General features: G+C 43.7%; 1 protein-coding gene across 2 annotated transcripts in view; it reads left to right on the forward strand.

The window, feature by feature from the left end:
- Positions 1-24,312, forward strand: part of LOC144690619 (mucin-5AC) — a 57,472-nt gene that overhangs the window by 24,728 nt on the left and 8,432 nt on the right. For both annotated transcript variants that reach the window (XM_078558299.1, XM_078558300.1), the window contains 6 exons: positions 14,377-14,551; positions 14,660-14,757; positions 18,079-18,253; positions 18,362-18,459; positions 21,750-21,924; positions 22,033-22,130. In XM_078558299.1, coding sequence (XP_078414425.1) covers positions 14,377-14,551; positions 14,660-14,757; positions 18,079-18,253; positions 18,362-18,459; positions 21,750-21,924; positions 22,033-22,130 — 819 coding nt within the window. The remainder of the gene's footprint in view (positions 1-14,376; positions 14,552-14,659; positions 14,758-18,078; positions 18,254-18,361; positions 18,460-21,749; positions 21,925-22,032; positions 22,131-24,312) is intronic.

Below are 24,312 nucleotides of genomic sequence, written 5' to 3' on the forward strand. Positions count from 1 at the left end.
CCTTGTTTTTCTACTCCATGGGTTGGTATTTTCCCTACTGCGTCAGATAGCTCGGGTTGGGAAATTTCCCAACTCAGTGGACCTGTCTCGGCTTAAAGGGCCCTGTTACACCCAATTTTTGCTCTGGGGAGGCGGTGGTGGAATTGAGTCAATCCCACCAATCCCAGAAGCAGCCATGGAGGCAGACAAGTACTAAGGTATGCTGGTTAGAAGGCCAGCCTCAGTTCTTCCCCGTTGGAGGTTGTCAGGCCCTCTAGCTGCCAATCTCCTCAGGCTCTCTTTTTACCTATCATATTTCCTTGTTTACTTCTGTATTCAGCTTGGTTCTCACTTGTATTATTGATCTAACATCTGCCATGTGTACCTTTTTCAGCTTCATCTTCCTCTCTATCTCCTCCGTCATCCAGGGAGCTCTGGCTTTGTTTATCCTACCTTCCTCAGGACTGTACCCTGGCTGTCTCCTCAGCCCATTATTCCATTACAGTTTAGCCTGCCAATCTTTGATCCAATTTACCTGGGGCAGATAATTTCAGCCCACTGAAATTAGCCCGCCTCCAATCTTGTACTGTTACATTAGATTACTCCGTGGCTTTTTCCATGGCTAACTAACTATGATACCAAGATCACTATCTCCTAAAGGTTTATGGCTGACTCTTTAGCTGCTTTACAGATCTTATTTCACAGAATCAGATCCAGCTAAGTATTTCCAGCATTTTCTGTTCCTATTTCAAATTCAGCAATGCCTCTTCCCTCTTTGGGTTGGAAACATTCGGCTCAAGAAAATTCTCCTGAACATACTTTTGAAACTCTCTGCCTCTCTGCCATTTTCACTATTACTATCCCAGTTTATATTAGGATAATTAAAGTTCCCCGTTATCATTACTTTATAGTTTTTGCTCTGCTCTGTAATTTCCCTGCCAATTTTTGCCTCCGTATCTTTCCCACTAGTTTGTAGCCTATTGAATACAATCAGTAGTGTAATGATATATAAACGACATAGATGACTATGTGGGGGGTAGGGTTAGTAAGTTTGTGGATAACACAAAGATTGGCAGGGTGATTAACAGTGAGATTGAGTGTCTTGGGCTACAGGGAGATATAGACGGGATGGTCAAATGGGCAGATAATTGGCAGATGGAATTTAACCCTGAAAAGTGTGAGGTGATACACTTTGGAAGGAGTAATTTGACAAGCAAGTATTTAATGAACGGCATGGCACTCGGAAGTTCTGAGGAACAAAGGGACCTTGGCGTGTGTGTCCGTAGATCTCTGAAGGTGGAGGGGCATGTTAGTGGGGTGGTGAAAAAGGCATATGGGACACTTGCCTTTATCAATCGAGGCATAGATTACAAAAGTAGGGAGATCATGTTGGAGTTGTATAGAACCTTGGTGAGGCCACAGCTGGAGTATTGTGTGCAGTTCTGGTCACCACATTATAGGAAAGATGTGATTGCACTGGAGAGGGTGCAGAGGAGGTTCACCAGGATGTTGCCTGGGATGAAACATTTAAGTTATGAAGAGAGGTTGGATAGAATTGGGTTGTTTTTGTTGGAGCAGAAAAGACTGAGGGGCGACCTGATCGAGGTGTACAAGATTTTGAGGCGCATGGACAGGGTAGATAGGGAGCACCTGTTCTCCTTAGTTGAAGGGTCAGTAATGGGGGGACACAAGTTCAAGGTGAGGGGCAGAAGGTTTAGGGGGATGTGACGAAAAACTTTTTTACCTAAAGGGTGGTGACGGTCTGGAATGCGCTGCCTGGGAGGTGGTGGAGGCGGGTTGCCTCACATCCTTTAAAAAGTACATGGATGAGCACTTGGCATGTCATAACATTCAAGGCTATGGGCCAAGTGCTGGTAAATGGGATTAGGTAGGTAGGTCAGGTGTTTCTCACGTGTCGGTGCAGACTCAATGGGCTGAAGGGCCTCTTCTGCACTGTGTGATTCTGTGATTCTGTGATTAGCTTTAGTCTTTGGAATCATGAATTTTCATACCTATCTATTTGGCAAAAGATTCGTGTTAGAGACCGACTACAAACCACTGGAGGTGATTTGGTGAAAACCACTAACCAATGCACCGCCAAGATTGCAATGTCTCTTGATAAATGTTCAAGGTCACGGCTGTGAGATTAGGTAAAGCCGGGTAACTCGATGGTCACATCAGATACACCCCACAGATTGCCCAACCCAGTGAAAACAGAAGATATATCCTTGGATCTACAAGTTGACTTATTGACAGTGAACTTGAAGATGTTTTCCAAATTGATCAGGTACATTTTGCACAACACAAATTCCAGTGGATACCAGAAGAAACAGTGAAAGATTCCACACTGCAGAAACTGTGGAAAACCATCATCAAAGGATGGCATGATTCAATTCAACATGTCCACGAACACGTGAGACCAGTTTGGCCTTACTGGGATGAGCGTGACATCTCCCAGAGAGTCACTTTAAAGGCAGGCAGGTTATCATAGCAGAATCTTTGTGACTTGATATTCTGCAACAGTGTGGGAGGTAAAGGGCAGAAAGAACAGTGTGGGAGTGGGGGTGAGAAGTAAAATGACAGGTGACTGGAAATGCAAGATCATACCTGCAGACCGAACCGTGGTGTTCTGCGAAGCAGTTACCTAATCTACGTTTTGTCTCCCTAATGTAACGGAGACTGCATAGTGAGCAGCACATAGGGTTATACTAAACTGAAATATGTACAAGTAAATCATTGTTTTACCCCATGGGATCTTGGGAGTGTTGGCTGGTGACAAAGATGGAAATAAAAAGGCAGATGCTGCATCTCCTTTGCTTGCATGGGAAGGGGGATGCTCTCTTCTGCTAGATTATCTGTTGCTAGATTATCAGATTTACCCGACACCCAGTACTGAATGAGCAGAAATTTCCTCCAATTAAGTATTGGGAAGAATGAAGCTGTTGTTTTTATAACTTGCTCGAAACTCAATCCCCAACTTTTTTTTAACTTGCTTGCGGGATGTGGGCATTGCTGGCTAGGCCGGCATTTATTGCCCATCCCTAATTGCCCTTGAGAAGGTGTGGCAAGCTGCCTTCCTGAACTGCTGAAGTCCATGTTGTGTAGATACACCCACAGTGCTGTTAGAGACGATTTTGTCCCAGCGGCAGTGAAGGAATGGCAATATATTTCCAAGTCAGGATGATGAGTGGCTTGGACAGGATCTTCCAGGTGTTTGTGTTCCTATGTGTCTGCTGCCCTTGTCCTTCTAGATGGTAGCAGGCATCCATTTGGAAGATGCTGCCTAAGGAGGCTTGGTGATTTCCTGCAGTGCATCTTGTAGATGGTACACACTGCTGCTACTATGCGTCGGTGGTGGAGGGAGTGAATGTTTGTGGATGGGGTGCCAATTAAGTGGACTGCTTTGTCCTGGATGGTGTCAAGCTTCTTGAGTGTTGTTGGAGCTGCACTCATCCAGGCAAGTGGGGAGTATTCCATCACACTCCTGACTTGTGCCTTGTAAATGGTGGACAGGCTTTGGGGAATCAGGAGGTGAGTTACTTGTCTCATGATTCCTAGCTTCTGACCTGTTCTTGTGGCCACAGTATTTATTTGGCTAGTCCAGTTCAGTTTCTGGTCAATGGTAAACCCCAGGATGTTGATAGTGGGGGATTCAATGATGGTAATGCCACTGAACATCATTGTTGTATTCTCTCTTGTTGGAGATGGTCATTGCCTTACACTTCTGCAGCGTGAATGTTACTTGCCACTTGTCAGCCCAATTCTGGATATTGTCCAGGTCTTGCTGCATTTGGACATGGGCTGCTTCAGTAGCTGAGGAGTTGCGAATGTTGTTGAACATTGTGCAATATTAAGCAAACATCCCCACTCCTGACCTTATAATGGAAGGAAGATCATTGATGAAGCAGCTGAAGATGGTTGGGCCAAGGACACTACCCTGACAAACTCCTGCAGGGATGTCCTGGAGCTGAGCTGGGGCCTAGTTCCAGGGAGCAGAGTCGGAGGGTGGAGTTCCAGAGTGGTGAGTATAAAACCTTACCTCGGGGAATTGTGGCCTAGTTCCAGGGAGCAGAGTCGGAGGGTGGACCTCGGGTCTTAAAAAAAAATTAAAACTGGCGTCACGGTAAATCTGTGACCTGATTGGCTGTTAGGGAATCTACCCTGAATTTGAAACTAAAGCATTGTTAAACTAATTAAACCAAATAAATTAATCACTAAATTAATAAGTAGAAGGTATCTAGACCAGAAGCAGGGGATTACTGTTCTTAGAATTTAGCATTTATAGTAGAAATCTAGCCCTAGGGAACGTATAGTTAATAAGGAGTCAATAAGCAGTTATTAGATTTAAATTAATTTATTAAATATTTCTAGAAATGGCAGTTGCTGGGGTGAAGTGCTTCACCTGTGGGATGTGGGAAATCTGTGATGCTTCAAGTGTCCTGGGGACAACTACATCTGCATGAAGTGTACCCAATTGTAGCTCCTCACAGAGCACATGCATCGGTTGGAGTAGCAGTTGGATGCGTTCAAGTGGCGGAAAGTGCCACAGACAGAAGTTTTGCAGACTGGGTCACACCCAAGGTACAGACAGATAGATGGGTGTCCGCTAGAAGGGGCAGGCAGTCAGTGCAGAAATCCCCTGTGGCTGTCCCCCTCTCTAACAGGTATACCATTTTGGATACTGTTGGGGGGGATGGCCTATCAGGGGAAAACAACAGCAATAGCCAGCGCAGTGGCATCCCAGCTGGCTCTGTTGTTCAGCAGGAGGGATCAAAGCACAGAAGAGCAATTGTCATAGGGGACTCTATAGTCAGGGTCTCAGATAGGCGCTTCTGTGGTCGTGAATGAGACAACAGGATGGTATGTTGCCTCCCTGGTGCCAGGGTCCAGGATGTCTCTGGTTGGGTATGGGACATTCTGAAGGGGGAGGGAGAACAGCCAGAGGTCGTGGTACACATTGGTACTAACGACATAGGCAGGAAGAGTGACGAGGTCCTGCAGCGGGAGTTCAGGGAGTTGGGCAGAAAGTTAAAAAACAGGCCTCTAGGGTTATAATCTCAGGGTTACTCCCTGTGCCAAGTGCCAGTGAGGCTAAAAATAGGAAGATAGTGCAGCTAAACATGTGGCTGAACAGATGGTGTAGGAGGGAGGGTTTTCGATATCTGGATCATTGGGATCTCTTCTGGGGCAGGTGGGACCTGTACAAGAAGGACGGGTTGCATCTAAACCGGAGGGGCACCAATATCCTGGCTGCGAGGTTTGCCAATGTCACTCGGGAGGGTTTAAACTAGTATGGCAGGGGGGTGAGAACCAGAGCAATAAGGTCAGCAGGTGAAATAAGTGACTGAGAACTAGTGAATATGTTCAGTAGGACTAAGAGGAAGAGCAGGCAGGGAGAAATTACTGAACACAGTGGGACTGGGGGTCTGAAATGCATTTGTTTCAATGTGAGAAGTATAACAGGCAAGGCAGATGAACTTAGAGCTTGGATTAGTACTTGGGACTATGATATTATTGCTATTAAAGAGACTTGGTTGAAGGATGGACAGGATTGGCAGATAAACGTTCCAGGATTTAGATGTTTCAGGCAGGATAGAGAGGGATGTAGAAGAGGTGGGGGAGTTGCACCGCTGGTTAAGGAGAATATCACAGCTGTACGACAGGAGGACACCTCGGAGGGCTCATGCAGCGAGGCAACATGTGCAGAGCTCCAGAATAGGAAGGGTGCAGTCACAATGTTGGGGGTTTACTATAGGCCTCCCAATTGCCGGCGGGAGATTGAGGAACAGTTATGTAGGCAGATTTTGGAAAGATGTAAAAGCAATAGGGTTGTCATGGTGGGTGATTTTAACTTTCCCTATATTGACTGGGAATCACTTAATGCTAGGGGTTTGGAAGGTGCATCCAGGAGGGCTTCCTGAGACAATATGTAGATAGTCCAACTAGGGAAGGGGCAATACTGGACCTGGTATTAGGGAATGAACCCGGCCAGGTGGTTGAAGTTTCAGTAGGGGAGCATTTCGGGAAAAGTGACCATAATTCAGGAAGTTTCAAGGTACTGGTGAATAAGGATAACAGGAGTCCTCGGGTTAAGGTACTTAATTGGGGGAAGGCTACGGAACTGACGAATCTAGACTGGAGGTGGATGTTTGAGGGCAAATCAACAACTGACATGTGGGGGGCTTTCAAACATCAGTTGATAAGAATTCAGGACCGGCATGTTCCTGCTAGGATGAAGGATAAGTATGGCAAGTTTCAGGAACCTTGGATAACGAAGGATATTGTGAGTTTAGTCAAAAAGAATAGGGAAGCATTCGTAAGGGCTAGAAGGATGGGAACAGATGAAGCCCGTGGAGAATATAAAGAAAGTAGGAAGAAACTTAAACAAGGAGTCAGGAGGGCTAAAAGGGGTCATGAAAAGTCATTGGCAACCAGGATTAAGGAAAATACCAAGGCCTTTTATACATATGTAAAAAGCAAAAGAGTAGCCAGGGAAAGGGTAGGCCCACTCAGGGACAGAGGTGGGAATCTGTGTGTGGAGCCAGAAGAAATGGGAGAGATACTAAATGAGTACTTCTCATCAGTATTCACCAAAGAGAAGGACTTAGCGGTCTATTTGTCCAGGGAAGAGTGTGTAGATAGCCTGGATCATGTTGAGATCAAAAAGAGGAGGTGTTAAGTGTCTTGAAGAATATTAAGGTGGATAACTCCCCAGGGCCAGATGGGATCTACCCTAGAGTACTGAAGGAGGCAAGGGAGGAGATTGTTGGGGCCTTGACAGAAATGTTTGTATCCTCACTGGCTACGGGTGAGATCCCAGAGGACTGGAGAATGGCCAATGTTGTTTCATTGTCTAAGAAGGGCAGCAGGGATAATCCAGGAAATTACAGGCCGGTGAGCCTTACGTCAATGGTAGGGAAATTATTGGAGAAGATTCTTCATGATAGGATTTACTAACACTTGGAAGCAAACGGGCTTATTAGTGAGAGGCAGCATGGTTTTGTGAAGGGGAGGACGTGTCTCACTAACCTGATCGAGTTTTTGGAGGAAGTGACAAAGATGATCGACGATGGAAGGGCAGTGAATGTTATCTACATGGATTTCAGTAAGGCCTTTGACAAGGTCCCTCATGGCAGACTGGTATAGAAGGTAAAGTCGCAAGGGATCAGAAATGAGCTGGCAAAATGAATACAGAATTGGCTTGGTCATAGAAGACAGAGGGTAGCAGTGGAAGGGTGCTTTTCTGAATGGAGAGCTGTGACTAGTGGTGTTCCGCAGGGATCAGTGCTGGAACCTTTGCTGTTTGTAGTATATATAAATGATTTGGAGGAAAATGTAACTGGGCTAATTAGTAAGTTTACAGGTGGCACTAAGGTTGGAGGAGTAAAGAGGATAAAGAGGATTTTCAAAGGATACAACGGGATATAGATCGGTTAGAGACTTGGGCGGAGAAATAGCAGATGGAGTTTAATCCGGACAAATGCGAGGTAATGCATTTTGGAAGGTCTAATACAGGTAGGAATTATACAGTAAATGACCCTTAAGTGAATCGACGGGCAGAGGGATCTGGGTGTACAGATCCACAGGTCACTGAAAGTGGCAACGCAGGTGTATTGAGTATAAAAGCTGGGAAGTCATGCTGCAGCTGTATTGAACCTTGGTTAGGCCACACTTGGAATATTGCGTGCAATTCTGGTCGCCACATTACCAGAAGGATATGGAGGCGTTGGAGAGGGTGCAGAGGAGGTTTACCAGGATGCTGCCTGGTCTGGAGGTTATTAGCTATGAGAGGTTAGAGAAACTCTGATTGTTCTCACTAGAGCGACAGAGATTGAGGGGCGACTTGATAGAAGTTTACAAAATTATGAGTGGCATGGACAGAGTACATAGTCAGAAGCTTTTTCCCAGGGTGGAAGAGTCAATTACTAGGGGACATAGATTTAAGGTGAGAGGAGAAAACTATAGAGGAGATGTACGGGGCAAGTTTTTTACGCAGAGGGTAGTAAGTGTCTGAATTCACTGCCACAGGAGGTGGTGGAAGCAGGTACGATAGTGGTGTTTAAGAGGCAACTTGACAAGTACATGAATAGGATGGGAATAGAGGGATACGGACCCCGGAAGTGCAAAATATTTTAGTTTGACAGGCAATATGATCAGCGCAGGCTTGGAGGGCCGAAGGACCTGTTCCTGTGCTGTACTTTTCTTTGTTGAGATGACTGACCTCCAACAAGCACAACCCTCTGCCTTTGTGCTAGGTATGACTCCAACCAGTGGAGAGTTTTCCCCCTGATTCCCATTGACCCCAGTTTTGCTAGGACTCCTTGATGCCACACTCAGTTAATTGCTGCCTTGATGTCAAGGGCAGTCACTCTCACCTCATCTCGAGAGTTCAGCATTTTTGTCCATGTTTGAACCAAGGCCGTATGAGGTCAGGAGCTGAGTGGCCCTGACGGAACACAAACTGGGCATCAGTGAGCAGGTTATTGCTAAGCAAGTGTCGCAAAATAGCACTGTTGATGACCCCTTCCATTACTTTACTGATGATCGAGAGTAGACAGATGGGGTGGTAATTGGCCAGGTTGGATTTGTCCTGTTTTTGTGTACAGGACACACCTGAGCAATTTTCCACATAGCCTGGTAGATGCCAGTGTTGAAGCTGTACTGGAACAGCTTGGCTAGGGGCACAGCAAGTTCTGGTGCACAAGTCTTCAGTGCTATGACTGGAATATTGTCCGGGCCCATAGCCTTTGCAGTATCCAGGGCCTTCAGCCATTTCTTGATATCACGTGGAGTGAATCAAATCGGCTGAAGACTGGCTGCCTGAAGAAGGGAGGGTAGCAGCAGCTCCAGGGATCCAAGTGTGGGGAGAGGCAGTTCCAGTTCAAAATCTTCCTCTCAGACAAGCAGAATGATGCTGCTAGCTTGACGGGAGTTAATACCGATCCGATTGCTGTTTAAATGTGGTGTCTGGTCCTTCGACCCTTTGAGGAAATGGCAGGATCGGCGACTTCCTGCCCAGCCCTGCCACACAACTGGCTGGGCCCCCAACTGTGCATTGCTAATTAACTGGCCATCAAGTGATTGTACATGGCCAGCTGTCCTGCCTCCTTTCAGTTCTGCTGTGGCGACACTCACCACCCATATGTAGTGCAGCGTGCTCCTGAGGCTGTCAGTTGAGGGCTGCAGAGTCAGACACAAACCTGGAGTGGTGGTGGTGGTGGGGGTGGGGGGTCATGGTTGGGGGGGCGTCAGGAGGTCCAGGAGTGGGAGGGTTGTTGGCTGGTCCAGGAGTGGAGAGAGGTTGGGAGGGTAAATCAGGGCGGGGTCGGGCGGGTCAAGGGGTGCAGTCTTGGTGGTCGGGGGTAGTCGGGAGGGTCTCACGGAGGGTCGGTGAGGAGGTCCTGTGGGGGTGGGGGGACTGTAATGGGGGGTGGGGCTAGTCAGGTGTCTTATGGGGTGGTGAGGGGATGCAAGTGCAATAGTTACCCAGAAGCTGGAAATGGTTTTAATTCTTCGAATTTTTTTCTGCATAACTATTGCTGTAAGAAAGTTAGAACCATCCGAAGTTTATGATTTAAATCACACTTTCAGATAGTTCTGATTGCAGGGCAATTGCCTATCAGAAGTTTGAACTAACTGGGTGATTGCCATGCAATCCTTACCTGGGAACCTCCAGGGTGTGGGTGGGGTAAGGGGGGCATGGGGAGGTGGGCCAGGATGGTGGTAGTGGAGGGGTTTCCGCTGCACACCTTTGGGGTACCCACCAGATACACTACCCTGGAGCTCGGAAGTTACAGGCCAAGGCTTCTGACCTCATATTCGTGCCATCTCTAAGGCCGCCTATTTCCACCTCTGTCACATTGCTGGCTGTCGTCCCTGCCTCAACTCATCTCCTGCTTAAACCCTCATTCATGCCTTGATTACCTCTAGACTCGACTACTCCAACACACTCCTATCTGGTCTCCCACATTCTACCCTCCTTCAACTTGAGGTCATCCATATCTCTCTGTCCATACCTTAACTTGCACCAATTTAATTTGCACCAACTCATCCTTATTTACAAATCTCTCCATGAACTCACTCTTCCCTATATCTGTAATCTGCTTGTCATGAAGCTATTCTGTATATATTTTGGAAAATATTTTTCTTTTAAAATAGAGGTTTAGTCTCGTGGATGTGTCTTAATTGGATTAAAGCCAGCTAGTCTGGGTGCTTTGATATGTACTAGTTTTGAGATGTAAATAGAGAGGTAGAGTGCATTTGCATTTTTTGAATAGAGCATTCAAGAAGTGGGGTGAAAACTGATACCTATCTAGCAGCTACCAAACCATATGTTTATACTACTAATACAATTGGTGCTATGAAAGGGGTTTTATTGTTAGAGAGGTTTAGTTCAGAGGTTGTTGATACAATGAGAATTAACATTCATTTGGCAGTGGAAAGTAAAACTTTAGTAGTTTTTGGGTGTGCAGAGCAGAGGCACTGTGAGATCAAAAGGCAGCTGTAAGCCTCCAACTGGCTCCACAGGAACCAAAGTGAAAATAACTTCATTTTGAATTCGTACAGTGAAAATGCCTTGCCTGGTTTCTGGTTAAGCCTATGGGAAGAATTTTCACCCCATCAGGGGAGAAGTGCAGGAGCGGGTGCAGGCAGGCGTGCCTCCGATCGGCGACCCAATTGGGGCGCGCTGCCATTTCACATGGGCGGGCCAGTTAAGGCCCGCCTAGTGTGACATCCGCCAGAAAGCGCTATTCGCTCCCTGTGCGGGTGGGGGGGGGGATTCCCTCAGCCGAGAGTGCGCACTTTCGCCCATGCGCGCAAAAGAAAGCACTCATCTCCTTGAGGCTAAGTGCTGCCTCAGGGAGATTGGCTCCAAATTTTAAAATGGTAAAGGTACAAAAACAAAATTTCCCTGACATGCCCCCTCATGTGACACTGTCACATGGGTTGGGACATGTCCATCACTTTAAATCAAACATTTATTAAATTTTTAAGAACCCTCACGAAACCTCATCCCGCCCGTGGATGAGGTTTCATGCTTTTTCTGAAGCCTGCCAGGGCTCCCAGCCTGCCCGCCAACCCTAAGGTTGGACGGGCAGGTCCGTTAATGAGATTAATGACTTTGTCAATGGCTTCAATAGGCCGTTGACAGGTTGGCGGACGCACAGCTGATTCAGCTGCGTCCCCGCCGACCTGAAAATTGCAATGGCGTGGGATGATGTTGGGAGTTCCGCCATATATGTGTATACATATTTTAACCTATGTAAATTAATAAAATGTTTCACTTCGTTTAATGTAAAGCCTCAAGGACTGGTGGTCTGGTTCCTGAATTTAGAGTTGCATCTCAAATGTAGCACTTAGAATTATAGGTTTGACAGTTGTTTAAAGTATCCCTCTGGGATTTTTAAATAATTCCGCTTTACCAACTGCATCGGTCATGACAATTTGGGGCTGTGCCGGGATTAAATTATATTTCTAATTCCCTGATTGGTTTGGAATTAGTGAATCTTAAGCTTACAAGTACAAGAGGCACTTTGAATTCAGGAGCTGGTGAGGTATTTTAGATGTGGTAAGACTGCAAAATCACTTTGGCAATTGCTAAAACCTGTCCAGGAGTAGAAGAGATAACTCTAATTGGGTTGGAGAAAATAACTAAAAGTAAGTTAACAGAGTTGGCAGATAATTTAAAATTGGGGTTACCTGTGGGAGCTAGGAAATTAGATATAGTTAAAAGTATAGCACAGCATCTACAGTTGGAAGTGAAACCTGACACTATTGAATCACAGCTAGATTTAGTGAGACTTCAGTTACAAATGAAGAAGCGAGAATTTGAACAAGCAAAGGAACTGAGAAAACTTGAATTTGAAGCAAAGGACAGAGAAATGGCTTTTAAAAGGGAATTAGAAATTGTGAAGGTAGAGAAGGAGGAAAGGGAAAAAGAGAGGGACAATTTCAATTACAAATATTGGCAGTTAGAAAAGAGATGTCAGTAGGTGAGAAGGATTTATCTCTAGAGTAGCACCCAGTGGGGGTATGTTTAAATTTGTACAACCTCTTCCAAAGTTTGAGGAAAATTATATTGAAGCATTCTTTATTTCATTTGAGAAGCTAGTTAAACAGATGAAATGGCCACAGGAAAACTGTACATTATTATTACAGTCTAAGTTGTTAGGTAGGGCACTGGATGTATATGCCTCACTTTCAGAAGAAATGTTGGTGAATTATGATGTGGTGAAAAAAGCTATTTTGCGTGCATATGAGTTGGTCCCTGAAGCATATAGGCAGAAATATAGGAATATGAGAAAACAGCCTGGGCAAACTTATATTTAATTTGAAAGAGTAAAACAAAATAATTTGACCTGTGGATAGGGGCATTAAAAATAGAGACTACCTATGCAGCTCTTAGGGAAGTAATTCTTTTGGAAGAATTTAAAGATTCAATCCCTTCGGTAGTGAGCACCCATGTGGAGCAACAGAGTGCTGATTCTGTAAAACAAGCAGCAGAGATAGCTGATGATTATGAGTTAGTTTATAGAGCTAAACCGTTTTTCTGTCACCCTTTCAAATTGGAAAAGGATAACAAGTGTGAAGGTGAAAGGAAGGTAGGTAGTCAGTAGCTGGAAGTTCCAAGGAAGTTTTTTCTCAACAAAAAGGAAGGTGCTGAAGGTAGAAGTGACATTTGAAATTCAAGTATTTTCATTGTAATAAAGTGGGGCACACAAAGTCAGTGTGTCGGAGATTGCAGGGAAAATCTGTAGGAATTATTGGGGTACATGGAAGCTCTGGAAATAAAATTAATTCTGAAGTTCTGAGGTTCAGATACAGGAGAAACCAATGGTTTGTGTCAGGTGAAACAGGGAGAATCAGTGAAACGTAAAGAAGTGGGAATGTGTTCACAGTTTACTCGAGAGAATGACTTCCCTAAGAGCTGCATAGGTTTTCTCTATTTTTAATACCCGTATCCACTGGTCAAATTACTTTGTTTTACTCTTTCAAATTCAATATAAATTTGCCCAGGCTGTTTTCTCATATTCCTAAATTTCTGCCTGTATGCTGGGGAGCAGGTTGCAGAAATGTTTAAAGATTTTGTATGCATAGGGAAAGTCTTTCCATGTGTACAGGGTGCTGTAAGTAAAGATGTTACCATTTTTAGAGGCACAAGGGCTAGTCGATCCTTAATATTGTGGGATAGTGATATTTGTTGTTGTGGAGGAGTTAATTAACACTGTTCCAGCCCCACAACCCTCTAGGTATCTGCACTTCACTAATTTTGGCCTCTTATCAACCCAGTGCTCACTACGTTGACCTACATTGGTCAAACAGCTCCTGATTTTAAAAATCTCATCATTGCTTACAAATCCCTCCATGGACTCAACCTTCCCTATATCTGTATTCTACTCCAGCCCCACAACACTCTCAGTATCTGCACTCCTCTAATTTTGGCCTCTTATGCATCCCCCAGTTTTAATCACTCCACCATTGGTGGCCCAGCCTTCAGTTGCCTGGGCCCCAAGCTCTGGAATACCCCTCCCCAAAACCTATCTCTTTAATCAAGCTTTTGGTTATCTGATCTAAAATCTCCTTATTCAGTTTGGTGTCATATTTTGTTTTTTAATACTCCTGTGAAGTGTGCTGGGACATTTCATTATGCTAAAATTGCTATATAAATATAAGTTGTTATTTATTAAGAAGTGGACCAAGGGATCATGGAAGGAGCAGCGCCTTCAGAATTCTGAGAGGGGGAAGATGTAATTGGTGGTAGCATCATTATGGCAGTGGCGAAAACAGTGAAGGATGATATGTTGAATGTGAAGGCTGGCAGGGTGGAAATTAAGGACAAGGGGAACACTATCGTGGTTCTGGGAAGGTAGGGGAAAGGGACGAGTGCAGAAGTGGGAAAACAGAGCAAACACGGTAAAGGACACTATCAACCATGATCAGGTTGAATCCTTGGTTGAGGAAAAAGAAAGGCATACAGGAAGTCTTGATTTGCAAGGTTGCATGTCCAGAACAAATCCAATGGAGATGGAGAATCTAGGAGAATGGAATGGAGTCCTCAAAGTAGGCGCGGTGGGAGCAAGTGTAATCTGATAGCTGTGAATGAGGGCAAATTTTTGCACTCAATTATTGGAATCTGGAAAACAATACCTGAAATGTCATGAAAGCTATTCCATAAAAAAAATTTAAAAGGAGTTTGGACAGTTCCTTAAGGATAAGGATTTTTTAGGGTTACGGACAAAATGCGGGTGTGTGGGACTAAGCATGACTGCTCTTTTCAAAGAACAAGTACAGGCACAACAGGCTGAATGGCCTCTTCCTGTGTTGTATGTTTCTATAATTCTATGAGCTCCATCTTTAGAGCATTAACAGCGTAGACTTGTTTATTCTTTTTACCAGGCAAGTGCAAAACCCAGTGGTTTGACCATGATAACCCTTCAGGGAAAGGCGATTATGAAGACCTTGTGAATCTCCGAAAAGAATATCCTGGCCAGATCTGCAGTAACCCGACTGCCTGTGAAGTGGAGACAACATCAGGAATTCCAGCCTCAGGCTCTGGAGACAACATCCCTGAGTAAATAATGATCCCTGCCAATCTATTTTGTTATAATCACATCATTTCAAAGAGTATAAATTGTTTTACTTATTTTATTATCATTCCTTCCCATCCTGTATTAAACAGGTGCAGTATTTCTACAGGATTTGCTTGTGTGAATGATGGACAAAATGATGGGAGCTGTGAAGACTATAGGATACGATTTATCTGCCCTGAATCTTTTTGTAAGTATTGGAAATCTTTTTAAATTGATTTGCATTACCTTCTAATTTTGAAATACTAATTCCACATTTAATGTTGCAGTTTTGGTGTATGGTTAATGATATAAAAATTACTGTTTAAGCCTTGGTATCCCACTTTAGGAAGGATGTCAATGCTTTGACGATGATCTAGAGATTTACTACATCCCACATGGGATGAGGAAATTCAATTATGTGAAGAGACAAGAGAAGTTGGGTTTGCTCTCATAACAGTGAAGGTTAAGTTGAGATTTATTAGAGGCATTCAAAATCCTAAAAGCTATTGATAGAGTAATAAGGAGAAGCAATTTACATAACAAAAACAAAAATACCTGGAAAAACTGAGCAGGTCTGGCAGCATCTGCGGAGAGGAACACAGTTAACGTTTCGATTCTGCATGACTCTTCAACAGAATTAAGGAAAAATAGAAAAGGGGTGAAATATAAGCTGGTTTAAGGGGGGTGGAGGGGGGGGTGGAGGGTGGGACAAGAAGGGCTGAATAGAGGGCCAGTGATAGGTGGAGATAACCAAAAGATGTCACAGACAAAAGGAAAAGAGGTGTTGAAGGTGGAGATATTATCTAAAGGAATGTGCTAATTAAAGGTAGAATGCAGGACGAGCAAGGTACAGATAGCTCTAGTAGCGGTGGGGTGGGGTGGAGGGAGTGAAGGAATTGAAAAAGGCTAAAAGGTAGAGATAAAACAATGGATCGAAATACATTTAAAAATAGTGGAAATAGGTGGGAAAAGAAAAATCTATATAAATTATTGCAAAAACCAAAAAGGAGGGGGAAAATCGGAAAAGGGGTGGGGATGGAGGAGAGAGTTCGTGATCTAAAATTGTTGAACTCAATATTCAGTCCGGAAGGCTCAATGTCCGGAACAAGGGCTATCTTTAGTGCAGTATATTGGAAAATTGACTCACAACATCATCAGATTTTAGAACCCAAAATATTGGCATAGAGATTAGGCCCATTGTAACCCCATTAAATGCCCTCCTTAGCTTTTGATGTGGTGGACAGGAAATGCTCACTCATTACAAGCTAAAATGCACTCAACACCATGTTGGTACAGGTAACAGCATTGGCAGTGACATTAGAAGTGCATGCCTTGATTATTCAACAAAGCAAATATTACTCAAATTAGAATCCTGCACTGCGCTTTGCATGTTTTATCACTCTGAAAAGCTCACTTTGTCTAAAAGAGAATATTGACATTTTAGCTGAAGTTACCATGTTGTTGGCTGCTTCAGAAAATGTTCATATTCAGTCATGGTCTCACGGGACATGGGCAATATACACATTACAAATGTAAACTCTTCAACAGTGCAGTTTCCCTCCATTAATACAATTGCTTGAAGGAAGCAAAATAATACTATCCAACTTTGATCCTACTTTGATCCATTGGCCAATGGGACATGGTCAGTTTTCAGATTGTTCAGGTAGTACTTGGCTATCATCAGTAATCTCAGGATTTGGGGCTGGAAGATGAGGGACAAAGAACAAGGAGAGACCAGACTGCAGGAGATGTTTGTCAAAGGAGGGAGGAGGAGAGCACTACACAGGAGGCCAATTCCTTAGTGGGTATTCAGAGAGCATTTCTCCTCCATTAATTTTACTCTGGAGCAATGTCTCAGACACATTTACTTCACCAAGGAGGCTGTCACCAACCTGTTGCAGCCACGAATCAAGCCTTGCACTAGTGCTATTTATGTCACCACTGTCCTGAACGCTTATGCCACAAGCTCCTTTCAGGCCAGAGGAGCTGACATTAATAACACATTCCAATTCACAGTCAATGCTGCATCAGGGAGGTTATCAAGGCTCTCTACACCAGCAGAAACACTACATTTTCTTTCCCATGGACATACTGATGAAGAACACAACAGCACTAGGCTTCACCCACAGAGCAAGCTTCCGCCACAGTACAAGGTGCTCTTGGCTGCGTCCACATTGCCTTGCATGTTTTTTATCACCAACCTGACACCTTTACCAATCATTGCAGGGGATTCCACCACCTCAGTCTTTAGCTAGTTTGTGACCACATCACATCATGCAGGTCTGTGCGCCATATCTGGGCAGCAGTCATGACTTTGACAATCCTCAGTGCCACCTCTATTCCAAATAGGCCAATAATAAGTTAAAGGTGGGCGACAAGGGCTCATGTCTGCTCATGTGAAACTGGGCCTAGCGGCAGTTAAGGCTTACGACGCCACGAAGAACATCATCAAGCATACAATTGGTGTGTAAAAATAATGTTTCCACAGCCTGGAGAATGCTGGAGGAGTTTAGCAGTACAACCCTGAGTGGATATCCAGATCTATCACCATCTGCATGTTCCACAACTTTTCCATCATGAGGGATCTGCCCTTACCATCCATCACTTGGGTAACAACAGGTAGAGGAAGAGGAGGAGAAGGGGAAGCAGTGCCACTTGCTGCCTGAGGTCACAGAAATCGAGCAGTTCATTGAGGAACTCTTCCCTAAATCATCCCTTTGATCCTCGACAGGCCCCAATTCTTTCTATTGCTCTTGTTACCATTGTCTGATTACCTTCACTCAGTCCAGACTTATGGGTCTTGTATTCACTTCAGTTTAAAGGTAAACACCAACTTCAAATCCAAAATAGAAAAACGAAGTTATCAAACAAGTATTGTCACAGTATGTCAACATTGACAAAAATACTCACCACCTGAACCCTCAAAGCTGTTATACCGTTTACAAGGCACAAGTCAAGAGTATGATGGTATATTCTCGACTTTCCTGGATGAGTGCAGCTCCTACAACACTCAAGAAACTTGACACCATCAATGACAAAGTAGCCTGCTTGATTGGTATTCCTTCCACCACCTTAAACGTTCCCTCTCTCCACTGCCGATGCACAATGGCATATTTTTCCTTTTACTCACTTGTGGGATGTGAGAATCATCTAGGCTAACATTTATTTCCCATTCCTAATTGGCCTTGAGAAGATGGTGGTGAACACCTGCAATCCACATGGTGTGGGTACACCCACAGTGCTGTTAGGGAGGCAGTTCCAGTACTTTAACCCAGCGACAGTGAAGGAATGGTATATAGTTCCAAGTCAAGATGGTGTGCGACTTGCAGAGGAACTTTCACATGGTGGTGCTCCCATACGCCTGCTACACTTGTTCTTCTAGGTGGAGGAGGTTGCGGGTTTGGAAGGTGCTGTCAAAGGAACCTTGGCCAGAAAGAGTTCCACTGTTCTTCATCCATTAAATCAAAACCTTCAATTCTATATTATCAATGTTCCTCACAGTATGCTTTTGGTTTGTTCGTTAACTCAGGCAACTGCAAAACCCAGTGGTTTGACCGTGATTACCCTTCAGGGAGAGGCGATTATGAAGATCTTTTTAATCTCCGAAAAGAATATCCTGATCAGATCTGCAGTAACCCGACTGCCTGTGAAGTGGAGACAACATCAGGAATTCCAGCCTCAGGCTCTGGAGACAACATCCCTGAGTAAATAATGATCCCTGCCAATCTATTTTGTTATTATCGCTTCATTTCAAAGAGTATAAATTGTTTTACTTATTGTATTATCATTCCTTCCCATTCTGTATTAAACAGGTGCAGTATTTCTACAGGATTTGCTTGTGTGAATGATGAACAAAATGATGGGAGCTGTGAAGACTATAGGATACGATTTGTCTGCCCTGAATCTTTTTGTAAGTAATGGAAATTTTTTTAAATTGATTTGCATTACCTTCTAATTTTGAAATACTAATTCCACATTTAATGTTGCAGTTTTGGTGTATGGTTAATGATATAAAAATTTCTGTTTAAGCCTTGCTATCCCACTTTAGGAAGGATGTCAAAGCTTTGACGATGATCTAGAGATTTACTAGAAGGGTACATGGGATGAGGAAATTCAATTATGTGAAGAGACAAGAGAAGTTGGGTTTGCTCTCATAACAGTGAAGGTTAAGTTGAGATTTATTAGAGGCATTCAAAATCCTAAAAGCTTTTGATAGAGTAATAAGGAGAAGCAATTTACATAACAAAAACAAAAATACCTGGAAAAACTGAGCAGGTCTGGCAGCATCTGCGGAGAGGAACACAGTTAACGTTTCGAGTCTGCATGACTCTTCAACAGAACTAAGGAAAAATAGAAAAGGGGTGAAATATAAGCTGGTTTAAGGGGGGGGGTGCGGTGGGACAAGAAGAGCTGAATAGAGGGCCAGTGATAGGTGGAGATAACCAAAAGATGTCACAGACAAAAGGAAAAGAGGTGTTGAAGGTGGTGATATTATCTAAAGGAGTGTGCTAATTAAGGGTCGAAAGCAGGATGAGCAAGTTACAGATAGCCCCAGTGGGGGTGGGGTGGGGTGAAGGAATTGAAAAAGGAAAAAAGGTAGAGATAAAACAATGGATGGAAATACATTTAAAAATAATGGAAATAGGTGGGAAAAGAAAAATCTATATAAATTATTGGAAAAACCAAAAATCGGAAAGGGGGTGGGGATGGAGGAGAGAGTTCATGATCTAACATTGTTGAACTCAATATTCAGTCCGGAAGGCTCAATGACCGGAACAAGGGCTATCTTTAGCGCAGTATATTAGAAAATTGACTCACAACATCATCAGATTTTAGAACCCAAAATATTGGCATAGAGATTAGGCCCATTGTAACCCCATTAAATGCCCTCCTTAGCTTTCGATGTGGCGGACAGGAAATGCTCACTCATTACAAGCTAAAATGCACTCAACACCATGTTGGTACAGGTAACAGCATTGGCAGTGACATTAGAAGTCCATGCCTCGATTATTCAACAAAGCAAATATTACTCAAGTTAGAATCCTGCACTGCGCTTTGCATGTTTTATCACTCTGAAAAGCTCACTTTGTCTAAAAGAGAATATTGACATTTTAGCTGAAGTTACCATGTTGTTGGCTGCTTCAGAAAATGTTCATATTCAGTCATGGTCTCACGGGACATGGGCAATATACACATTACAAATGTAAACTCTTCAACAGTGCAGTTTCCCTCCATTAATGCAATTGCTTGAAGGAAGCAAAATAATACTATCCAACTTTGATCCTACTTTGATCCATTGGCCAATGGGACATGGTCAGTTTTCAGATTGTTCAGGTAGTACTTGGCTATCATCAGTAATCTCAGGATTTGAGGCTGGAAGATGAGGGACAAAGAATAAGGAGAGACCAGACTGCAGGAGATGTTTGTCAAAGGAGGGAGGAGGAGAGCACTACACAGGAGGCCAATTCCTTAGTGGGTATTCAGAGAGCATTTCTCCTCCATTAATTTTACTCTGGAGCAATGTCTCAGACACATTTACTTCACCAAGGAGGCTGTCACCAACCTGTTGCAGCCACGAATCAAGCCTTGCACTAGTGCTATTTATGCCACCACTGTCCTGAACGCTTATGCCACAAGCTCCTTTCAGGCCAGAGGAGCTGACATTAATAACACATTCCAATTCACAGTCAATGCTGCATCAGGGAGGTCATCAAGGCTCTCTACACCAGCAGAAACACTACATTTTCTTTCCCATGGACATACTGATGAAGAACACAACAGCACTAGGCTTCACCCACAGAGCAAGCTTCCGCTACAGTACAAGGTGCTCTTGGCTGCGTCCACATTGCCTTGCATGTTTTTTATCACCAGCCTGACACCTTTACCAATCATTGCAGGGGATTCCACCACCTCAGTCTTTAGCTAGTTTGTGACCACATCACATCATGCAGGTCTGTGCGCCATATCTGGGCAGCAGTCATGACTTTGACAATCCTCAGTGCCACCTCTATTCCAAATAGGCCAATAATAAGTTAAAGGTGGGCGACAAGGGCTCATGTCTGCTCATGTGAAACTGGGCCTAGCGGCAGTTAAGGCTTACGACGCCACGAAGAACATCATCAAGCATACAATTGGTGTGTAAAAATAATGTTTCCACAGCCTGGAGAATGCTGGAGGAGTTTAGCAGTACAACCCTGAGTGGATATCCAGATCTATCACCATCTGCATGTTCCACAACTTTTCCATCATGAGGGATCTGCCCTTACCATCCATCACTTGGGTAACAACAGGTAGAGGAAGAGGAGGAGAAGGGGAAGCAGTGCCACTTGCTGCCTGAGGTCACAGAAATCGAGCAGTTCATTGAGGAACTCTTCCCTAAATCATCCCTTTGATCCTCGACAGGCCCCAATTCTTTCTATTGCTCTTGTTACCATTGTCTGATTACCTTCACTCAGTCCAGACTTATGGGTCTTGTATTCACTTCAGTTTAAAGGTAAACACCAACTTCAAATCCAAAATAGAAAAACGAAGTTATCAAACAAGTATTGTCACAGTATGTCAACATTGACAAAAATACTCACCACCTGAACCCTCAAAGCTGTTATACCGTTTACAAGGCACAAGTCAAGAGTATGATGGTATATTCTCGACTTTCCTGGATGAGTGCAGCTCCTACAACACTCAAGAAACTTGACACCATCAATGACAAAGTAGCCTGCTTGATTGGTATTCCTTCCACCACCTTAAACGTTCCCTCTCTCCACTGCCGCTGCACAATGGCATATTTTTCCTTTTACTCACTTGTGGGATGTGAGAATCATCTAGGCTAACATTTATTTCCCATTCCTAATTGGCCTTGAGAAGATGGTGGTGAACACCTGCAATCCACATGGTGTGGGTACACCCACAGTGCTGTTAGGGAGGCAGTTCCAGTACTTTAACCCAGCGACAGTGAAGGAATGGTATATAGTTCCAAGTCAAGATGGTGTGCGACTTGCAGAGGAACTTTCACATGGTGGTGCTCCCATACGCCTGCTACACTTGTTCTTCTAGGTGGTGGAGGTTGCGGGTTTGGAAGGTGCTGTCAAAGGAACCTTGGCCAGAAAGAGTTCCACTGTTCTTCATCCATTAAATCAAAACCTTCAATTCTATATTATCAATGTTCCTCACAGTATGCTTTTGGTTTGTTCGTTAACTCAGGCAACTGCAAAACCCAGTGGTTTGACCGTGATTACCCTTCAGGGAGAGGCGATTATGAAGATCTTTTTAATCTCCGAAAAGAATATCCTGATCAGATCTGCAGTAACCCGACTGCCTGTGAAGTGGAGACAACATCAGGAATTCCAGCCTCAGGCTCTGGAGACAACATCCCTGAGTAAATAATGATCCCTGCCAATCTATTTTGTTATTATCGCTTCATTTCAAAGAGTATAAATTGTTTTACTTATTGTATTATCATTCCTTCCCATTCTGTATTAAACAGGTGCAGTATTTCTACAGGATTTGCTTGTGTGAATGATGAACAAAATGATGGGAGCTGTGAAGACTATAGGATACGATTTGTCTGCCCCGAATCTTTTTGTAAGTAATGGAAATTTTTTTAAATTGATTTGCATTACCTTCTAATTTTGAAATACTAATTCCACATTTAATGTTGCAGTTTTGGTGTATGGTTAATGATATAAAAATTTCTGTTTAAGCCTTGCTATCCCACTTTAGGAAGGATGTCAAAGCTTTGACGATGATCTAGAGATTTACTAGAAGGGTACATGGGATGAGGAAATTCAATTATGTGAAGAGACAAGAGAAGTTGGGTTTGCTCTCATAACAGTGAAGGTTAAGTTGAGATTTATTAGAGGCATTCAAAATCCTAAAAGCTTTTGATAGAGTAATAAGGAGAAGCAATTTACATAACAAAAACAAAAATACCTGGAAAAACTGAGCAGGTCTGGCAGCATCTGCGGAGAGGAACACAGTTAACATTTCGAGTCTGCATGACTCTTCAACAGAACTAAGGAAAAATAGAAAAGGGGTGAAATATAAGCTGGTTTAAGGGGGGGGTGCGGTGGGACAAGAAGAGCTGAATAGAGGGCCAGTGATAGGTGGAGATAACCAAAAGATGTCACAGACAAAAGGAAAAGAGGTGTTGAAGGTGGTGATATTATCTAAAGGAGTGTGCTAATTAAGGGTAGATAGCAGGATGAGCAAGTTACAGATAGCCCCAGTGGGGGTGGGGTGGGGTGAAGGAATTGAAAAAGGAAAAAAGGTAGAGATAAAACAATGGATGGAAATACATTTAAAAATAATGGAAATAGGTGGGAAAAGAAAAATCTATATAAATTATTGGAAAAACCAAAAATCGGAAAGGGGGTGGGGATGGAGGAGAGAGTTCATGATCTAACATTGTTGAACTCAATATTCAGTCCGGAAGGCTCAATGACCGGAACAAGGGCTATCTTTAGCGCAGTATATTAGAAAATTGACTCACAACATCATCAGATTTTAGAACCCAAAATATTGGCATAGAGATTAGGCCCATTGTAACCCCATTAAATGCCCTCCTTAGCTTTCGATGTGGCGGACAGGAAATGCTCACTCATTACAAGCTAAAATGCACTCAACACCATGTTGGTACAGGTAACAGCATTGGCAGTGACATTAGAAGTCCATGCCTCGATTATTCAACAAAGCAAATATTACTCAAGTTAGAATCCTGCACTGCGCTTTGCATGTTTTATCACTCTGAAAAGCTCACTTTGTCTAAAAGAGAATATTGACATTTTAGCTGAAGTTACCATGTTGTTGGCTGCTTCAGAAAATGTTCATATTCAGTCATGGTCTCACGGGACATGGGCAATATACACATTACAAATGTAAACTCTTCAACAGTGCAGTTTCCCTCCATTAATGCAATTGCTTGAAGGAAGCAAAATAATACTATCCAACTTTGATCCTACTTTGATCCATTGGCCAATGGGACATGGTCAGTTTTCAGATTGTTCAGGTAGTACTTGGCTATCATCAGTAATCTCAGGATTTGAGGCTGGAAGATGAGGGACAAAGAACAAGGAGAGACCAGACTGCAGGAGATGTTTGTCAAAGGAGGGAGGAGGAGAGCACTACACAGGAGGCCAATTCCTTAGTGGGTATTCAGAGAGCATTTCTCCTCCATTAATTTTACTCTGGAGCAATGTCTCAGACACATTTACTTCACCAAGGAGGCTGTCACCAACCTGTTGCAGCCACGAATCAAGCCTTGCACTAGTGCTATTTATGCCACCACTGTCCTGAACGCTTATGCCACAAGCTCCTTTCAGGCCAGAGGAGCTGACATTAATAACACATTCCAATTCACAGTCAATGCTGCATCAGGGAGGTTATCAAGGCTCTCTACACCAGCAGAAACACTACATTTTCTTTCCCATGGACATACTGAGGAAGAACACAACAGCACTAGGCTTCACCCACAGAGCAAGCTTCCGCCACAGTACAAGGTGCTCTTGGCTGCGTCCACATTGCCTTGCATGTTTTTTATCACCAGCCTGACACCTTTACCAATCATTGCAGGGGATTCCACCACCTCAGTCTTTAGCTAGTTTGTGACCACGTCACATCATGCAGGTCTGTGCGCCATATCTGGGCAGCAGTCATGACTTTGACAATCCTCAGTGCCACCTCTATTCCAAATAGGCCAATAATAAGTTAAAGGTGGGCGACAAGGGCTCATGTCTGCTCATGTGAAACTGGGCCTAGCGGCAGTTAA

The sequence above is a fragment of the Cetorhinus maximus genome, chromosome 15, assembly GCF_964194155.1.
Source record: "Cetorhinus maximus chromosome 15, sCetMax3.hap1.1, whole genome shotgun sequence".
In the NCBI taxonomy this organism is placed as follows: Eukaryota; Metazoa; Chordata; class Chondrichthyes; order Lamniformes; family Cetorhinidae; genus Cetorhinus; species Cetorhinus maximus.